Consider the following 7,686-nt stretch of genomic DNA (forward strand, 5'->3'; position numbering starts at 1 on the left):
TTGAGAAATGAAATCCAGCCAGCATCCAGAACGGAGTTGGTTGAGATGAGTAATTTCTCAATAATGAAACCAGATTAGCAGAAGTCGTTTTGAAACTTACTGTGCTAAATAGATCCTGCATTTTCTGACTGTGTGCAATGTAGGGGGTCATGAACTTGGAAGAGTCAACTTTCTTCCGGATGACCTTCTTCCTCTGCACTGGCTTTGCCGCTTCTGGCGGTGCCAGCTCAGGTCTGGAAGGTTTCGATTGCTCATAGTCAGATGTTGACCTTGTTGTCGTAGTTTCATAGAAATGTGTTATTGTCTGAAAATTTGACAAGCGATTCAACATAGTTATGAAAGTAAAAACTGTGATACCATGATCTCGATATTCTGACTTCAAGTTAGACTTACATTCCTGGTATCCATATCTAAAACAAGCCAAAGCAGAAAATCACACACTGGAGCCATTTGAAGGCACATTATGTTACATAAATCTTAATGCTGATTGTTCAAGATTGCATGGAGTAAAAACGTTACTCCTTATTAATTTGCAACATTACCTTAAAACACCATTTGCAGAAAGGAATTCAAACATTTTAAGGTAGGATAAAAATCAGAAGTAAAATATTCTTAAACATTTAAAATCGTCTTAAATTGTCTGAGTAAAGTAAAAGCAAACTTGGGATGAAGGAACAAAAGATTAAGACAAATAAAGCTCAGATTCTGGACTTTATATTAACTTTTTAATAAGTCTAAGAAAAAGCTGTTGTTCTGCAGTCTTTTAGGCATTCGCCCCTGTAGTATCAGACCAAGAATAAAGAACTTAAAAAAAAAAAAGAATCACATCAATATTACAAGTGATTATCATTCTCTGGGATTAGTCAGTTAATTAATGTGAACTGGAGTGCCATTTACATTAGTAAATGGTGGACAAGAATAATGATGACAACATAGTGGGGTAATTATCCTCACAACAGTCCTGTGTATGTGGCAAATTACTGTTTCTTACAATAGGCTGTAGTGGCAGAAACTAAGGCCCAAAGTTTGCGTCTAGTCCAAGATTAAAAACACTGTATATTAGAAAAGAAAATAAGCGGCCAAGTCTTCAATCCATCTCACAGTATAATTTCCTTCACAGCTAATTTCATCTGTATCAAAGGAAGAATTCTAGCATCAATTATGGAAAGAGAAACTTAAGTAACAAGGAAATTGTACAAATATGATAACTCCCCCTAGCATTGTCAGATCATTGCGAATAAGTTGCTTTCTGCTTCTTCTTACTGTCGTATGGTTGACCTTGGAAACTAACCAGTTTACAGCATCTACAGACATTAGTTTTCATGCAGTCATAGGCTCTCTGAGTGGGCTTCAGGGTTAGCCATCTATATTGTTTGTAGTGCTCAGGAGAAACTGCTCCATGCAGAAAAGAATGAGTGAGGTATTTCACCTTGAAAAAAAGTTCCAACGTGGAATATTTATGGGAATGGTTTTCTCAGAATTGTTAATGTGCTAAAATCTAAGTAGCATTTCATGGCATCATCAGGGACAAAGGCTTGGAGGCATCATCCCTGTTGGCAGAGATGGTGCCCCACAAGTTACAGCTCTACACAATAAAACTGCTGGTCCTTATGCCAATCACAAGTCTACGGTCACCCCTTTGCTGCAGTCAGAGTGGTTAGAGCCACTGTCATTACTCTAATTAGCATCCCCTACACCAAAAATACCACACAGGCAATGGGGAAAACCATCCCCCAGCCATCTTGGATATGTTGAATAGCAAAAACAGTGATAAAACCTGTCAAACAGGTAACGTTCATTCTTGTACCACCAGCTGCTGGGCACACACAGATGAGATATCCTTCCTTAGATTCTCCCTTTTGCCAGAGCTGTGGCCCTGGGAGTGTAAGAGGGGAGAAGGCTCTTCCTGCTTTAATGAGCATGCAGCCCATGCAGCTGTGGGCTGGGTCTTACCTCCCTCGGCTCCTCTTCGTAGACTGTCTCTTCTGTGTAGTACTATAAATAGAGCACAAAAGTATTGTCATGAGAACCAAAGCAGAAATCACTTCTCCTCTGCTTCAACTGAACCACGTGGGTTGTTTCACTTGCCCCGTTAATTTGCTATATCTGTGGGAAGGAAGGAGCTGAGGGAGCCTCTTCATGTTTTGGAACTCATTTTAACTTTGTGAAAACTTCAGGGAAGCTAAAGAGAACGCCATCAGACTGGACGAGGAGACACAGAGTGATGAGAAACGTGTCTGAGGCTGGTTATTAATCAGGGAAAGCTATTTTATTTGGGACAAGTAAAACTTTTCCTTATGGTACCTAAGATAGAATTTGCTGAGAAAAGAATATAATAACAATGTCTTGAGTGTGTGAGTTGGGTAGAGAGGAACTGTGATAAAACTCACTGTTAGCTGACCAAAAATAAAACCAAACAGAAACTTCAGTGTGAATAAAATCTTTAAATGGATTGTGCCATGGAAATAATAGATCCAAAGGCATATATGCATGTCAATTATTCCTATACCATCCTGATCACTAAGAAATGAGAGCTTCCTCTGGGGTGATGGGTGAATCCTTTCCAGTAGTGTGATGGTCCTAAAAGGGGTGCTAAGAGGAAAGTTTACAAATGCCAAGGGAAGAAGGAAAAAATGAGAAGATTCCTCATCACAAAATGTGGGAAAGTTAGGCAGCAATTTGCCACTGATGGTTCTGAGGTGCCTGCAGGCTGGATCTGAAATCAAATCTACTTTTGTTGTATTTCTGACATCACCAGCAACAAATAGACTCGGATAGGAACTGGCTGACATTTTGTTTCAGATGCGTCAGGAGAGTGGAATCCTGCCCCCAGTCTCACCCAGAAAGCTGGGCGAACAGAAGGAAAGACTGGTTTAGGCCACAGCACACGAGGAAAGGGATAAAAATGAAACACTTGGCTCAATTTCTCAGTCAACAAAATGTATAACATTTTGTGCTTCATTTCTCTTTTCTCTGCCACCAAAACATATACTCAGACAAAGGGGAAAACACTGAATGCAAAATTTCCCTCCAAGGCCTCCTTTCTTCTTTCCTCGGTTCAGTGAACTCTCATCGAGTTACTTAACCTCTGTCAATAGACCACATGCTCTATTTCACTTGCAGCAAAATTAGTGGAAGACTTGCCCAATGTCCCTCACTCTTGCATTCTCTTTGCTTCCGTACCATTTCTTTCTTTATTTGAAATCTAATTCTGTCTCTGTGTCCTTACACCTAGCAACAGAAATCATAAGCTCTAAAAAGACAGAAAATTTCTCTTTTACATGCTTGTGCCTTCATCGCATGGGAAATACCATTTGGACACTTCAGAATATACTATTGATGCTGATCCACTTGGAACCATTCCTCTGGCCACACAAGACATCAGTGACTTGAGAAGAAATATTAAACTAAAATGAATGATTCACAACTGTTTCGGATTTTCTTAGCATCCAAGGAAAAGCAGCTCTTTGGTTGCCATCCAATATTACCTTTCCTGGGCTCTCACCATTGGTAAATAGATTGTAGAAATAAGCTTATAAAAAAGGCAACATTAGGGGCTGGCCCAGTGGCGTAGTGGTTAAGTTCACACACTCTACTTCAGTGGCCCAGGGTTCCCTGGTTCTGATCCCGGGCACGGACCTATGCACTGCTTGTCAAGCCATGCTGTGGCAGGCGTCACACATATAAAGTAGAGGAAGATGGGCACGCATGTTAGCTCAGGGCACATCCTCCTCAGCAAAAACAGGAGGATTGGCAGTAGATGTTAGCTCAGAGTTAATCTTTCTCCAAAAAAAAGGGCAACATTATCCAAATGATCGGCATTAACTCTCTGCCAAATCTCAGGTTTTTTTAGAGCTGTGCCACTAATTAGATGGTACATCCTTCTTTCTTTTCCTTTCTTTCCAAGTCTGTTTAAGTTTGAGTAGAAAGTCACAGCACAATTTTATTTAAATGTCCAAGATCCCTAGGAAATATATTCTTAAAACTAATTCCTGCCTGTTCTGTGACCTCTTCCCTGACTATTTTCTCGAATCTGCCACCATCCCATTCTTAAGGCATCGTTTTTGAGGTCAGAGAGACCTTGGTTCTGAATCTCTGGCAGGAAGTCTATTAGTTTAGCACCTGCTGGTCAGACCCAGAAGCAGTAATGGGAAAAAAATGGCAAGGATGAGATGCCTAAAAATAGCCCCTTCCATTTTTATGACATCTAGTTAAATCAATCAAGTCTAGCACTAAGGACAATTTCCAGTGACTGATGAATACAATTATTTTAAGAAAGACAAGGGATATTTAAGTTGGCGGCTAAAACGTATTCCCAGTATTACCAGCATAGGGAAGGCAATTTAATTTTTTATTGTGTTAGTGTTTGATGGTGATTATTCTGACCCTTAGGGATGTATGTAAAATGCACACTAGTGACAATATTGAACATTGAGGATGTGGCCTTTGGCATTTAAGCCAGAGTAGTTGAATGTTATATTGTATGAGATTGGTTCTGTTTTTTTTTCATATTCTTCAGTAATAAAAGCAATTTTATTTGTAGAATAAAATAACGTTTTCTTCATCTAAATATAGCCTTGTCCATAAAATAATCTTCCAAAGACAAATGTTGGCACTTTCATTTGGAATTTGATTCTAGGTTAATTTCACTCTTACTAAAAAGCACAGATTTTCAAAACTGCCTCCAAGTGTCTTGGGCACATGGAGCTTTTCCTATGTTTAGATCATCATGATTAATTGGTAATTCTTAAGCACTTTCAGATTCAATGGCAATGTATTTATATGTATGTGACTGCAAAGGCAAGAGCTGATTAAGAAAAACCGTAACATAATAAAAACAAAATTATATGAAATAAACAATTAGCAACTTTGTAAAATGTGTCAGATGTCCACCAATAATCAAGATGCTCACTATTGTCTTTGCTCTTTTTCAAAATTCAAACACAAAAGCTAGTCTTGTTCCCTTAGATAAATGTAATGGAGTTGGTGGGAAAGTGTGGCTCCTACTGTCACTTGACATCATGAGTTTATTTTTATATATGTGTGTGAGTGCACATATAAAATCTCATATGTGCATATAATCTCACATACATATTATTCTGATCATTTAATCTGTATCGCCCTATAGATAATCAGCTCGCTGAAACAAAGAGTAAGTAGCTGTTTTCCTCTGTTGCTATGCAGACACCAAGAAAAAGAGCTCACTTTTCAGAATTTTCTTTTCATCTTCTCTGTCGGTTTGATCAGAGGGTTGGCAGTAAGGGAAAAAGGTAGTTTTAGAATACAAATTAAAATCCACCTTTACTCCACACTTTGTTTTTTAGAGAGTTTAAAGAAAAGCAAAAGTGAGAAACAGTGATATTTCTTTTCAGTTCTAAATCCCACATAATTATAGTGAAACTGAATGTAAAATATTCCTTTCTCGTGCTTTAATGATGACTCTTTGTGAAGTTATAATAGACAATGTATTTTTCGAATGATTAATTCACCTACAAGGCTCTGATTGTCACTACAGAAAATACTTTGCTGTCAGAGTTGGGGTTTTTCAATCTTACCTCCACCACCTCCTCATACTCTTCGTCATCTGCCATTTTCCCAGAGTAGTAGTGGCACCTACAAACTTTTCACATTCCAGACAAATGAAAATACATTAAAATCTCTCCCCAGGACTGAAATCATCTTATAACATTATAAAAATAGGATTACAACTAATCTATTCTACGTAGTCATATATTTTTGCGGGCTAATGAGAGAAGACATTTAAACACAGGTCTGAAAAACTGAAGCTTCCAATTTCTTTCTCTTGATTTCTTCAGGAACGTGTTGAGTACTGAGCCTTCCGGCTACAGGATCAATTTAGCGTAAAGGAAGTAGAGGAAGGGAGTGAGAGGGTTTGGATTCAAAGGAACAAGTATTTAAGTTCCCAAATACTTGGAGAAAAATATTTTCAGGCAATAACTATAGTGAAAGAAACTTCAGCTCAGCCTTTTGGAAGAAGTTGGAATTTTCTCCCCCAGCCCCAAAATTCTAAGCACATTGAGTTAGGTCTCCGTACTGCTCTAATACGTGGGACACAGTATATCCTGTGCTTCAAATTAGAACATGTGAAAATAAATCTGCTGATAGATTGTAAAAGAAAAATAGAAACCTCAAGGAAATGGGGTTATTTTCTTCCCGAAAACCATTGGCTTGTATGAATTTTTCTCTTTCGTTTCTGTAGCTCCCGTTCCAACCTGGAAAATAACAAATTTTTAAAGCATTGATTGAAAAGCATGTAAGACTGTGGATCTTTGGTCTAAGTTTGCAGTTCAGGAACTAACATAAGGATCTCCCAAGCCCTTCTTAGTTTGACGCCAGAGAGGCAGAGTCTCTCTTGACAAAAGTGGATGATGAGTTGGAGCAGCTGTTCCTTTGCCTAAAGATATTCGCCATGTAAACCAATACCCCGCTGTGGCTGGTTTTGTTAAGCTAGCGAAACTGCCGCTCCTTCTGAGGCAAAGGAAGCCCAGTAGAACAGGATAAATATAGGAATGTAAAACATAGATCGTTTTTCATAATAACATATTTAGAAAAAAAAATCAAAGCCAAAAAATGAAAAAAAAAACCACCAATTTTGTTAGATAAGAAAGGCAACTCAGTCAAGCACTAAATTGGTTAGTGGAGGGCTTCACTCTTATCACACACTACTTGTCGGATATTAGTAGGGCCTGAGGAGGGCAATGGGGTCACAGACTTTCCCAGTCACATTGCCGTCACTAATTTCCCCAGTTAAGCCCCAAAATGTTAGAAAATACTTCGAGGGAAGTTGCGGAACATCTCCTGAAAAGTCATTACAGAAAAAGCCATAATTTGGCCTTACCTTCAATCTACCAAATAGTTTTTCTCAGCAGCAAAGCCTCTCTCAACTCTCCCCTCCTGAGAACCCCAGACAAGAGCCAGTGTGGTGCCTGGGCTCCGAATTATCATGTGGCGAGAACGGCCAATCAGATTTGGAGTCGCTCAAATTTCAGAAGCTAAATATACTGAGTGATCTTCTGAAAAGCACCTGTTCATCAATTCCACTAAAGGATCAAGGGCAACAAATTGCTTGCTTAGAACTCTCCAGACAGAATGGCATTTTACCTAACTTCCAGCATGTTGGGGTTAAAATTTAGGTTCGAGCTCTCCTTTACTGTAGTCCTGTTGAATACCACATTCATGCGAAAGAATTTAGGAGAAAATTAGCACAACTTTGAGGGGTTCTGACCCTTCTCTAACTGCTTTCTTCATGTCATTTGCCCAGTCCTCACGGAGGTAAACATGCTTGCTCTCGTACAGCTCACCAGCTGAGCTACAGGCAAATTACAGGTGTTTTGAAAGAAATGGAGGAATAAGATCCAGAAAACATCAAGTTGGCAAGAACAGTTTTTTTTAACGTGATAAAATAAAGTGATAGGTGAAATATTTGGTGGTGACGTTAGATAAGATATCCACAGGGTGTAATTAGAGAAATAGGCCCCATCATTTTTCTATCACTAAACCAGGGGGCCATGCCAAGATCGTATTCATTTCTTCTCCCTCCCTACGTAGAGCCGGCTGCTAGGAATACAGAGCCTCTCTCATCCGTAACTGGATTACCGATTTTCCATTTTCTCAGATGGTTCCTAGAAGCAAAGTGTGAATGCAGGCACAAGAGGGTTCAATTTC

General features: G+C 39.0%; 1 protein-coding gene across 38 annotated transcripts in view; it reads right to left on the reverse strand.

The window, feature by feature from the left end:
- Window positions 1-6,980, reverse strand: part of NEB (nebulin) — a 214,018-nt gene extending 207,038 nt beyond the window's left edge. For all 38 annotated transcript variants that reach the window (XM_070507751.1, XM_070507750.1, XM_070507749.1 and 35 more), the window contains exons 1-5: window positions 6,860-6,980; window positions 6,149-6,233; window positions 5,556-5,620; window positions 1,954-1,995; window positions 101-304 (exon numbers count right to left, since the gene is read on the reverse strand). In XM_070507751.1, the coding sequence (XP_070363852.1) occupies window positions 101-304; window positions 1,954-1,995; window positions 5,556-5,591 (282 nt within the window). In that variant the 5' untranslated portion in view covers window positions 5,592-5,620; window positions 6,149-6,233; window positions 6,860-6,980. The remainder of the gene's footprint in view (window positions 1-100; window positions 305-1,953; window positions 1,996-5,555; window positions 5,621-6,148; window positions 6,234-6,859) is intronic.
- Between the last annotated feature and the right edge of the window lie 706 nt (window positions 6,981-7,686).

This window comes from Equus asinus, chromosome 4 (genome assembly GCF_041296235.1).
Source record: "Equus asinus isolate D_3611 breed Donkey chromosome 4, EquAss-T2T_v2, whole genome shotgun sequence".
NCBI classification, from domain to species: Eukaryota; Metazoa; Chordata; class Mammalia; order Perissodactyla; family Equidae; genus Equus; species Equus asinus.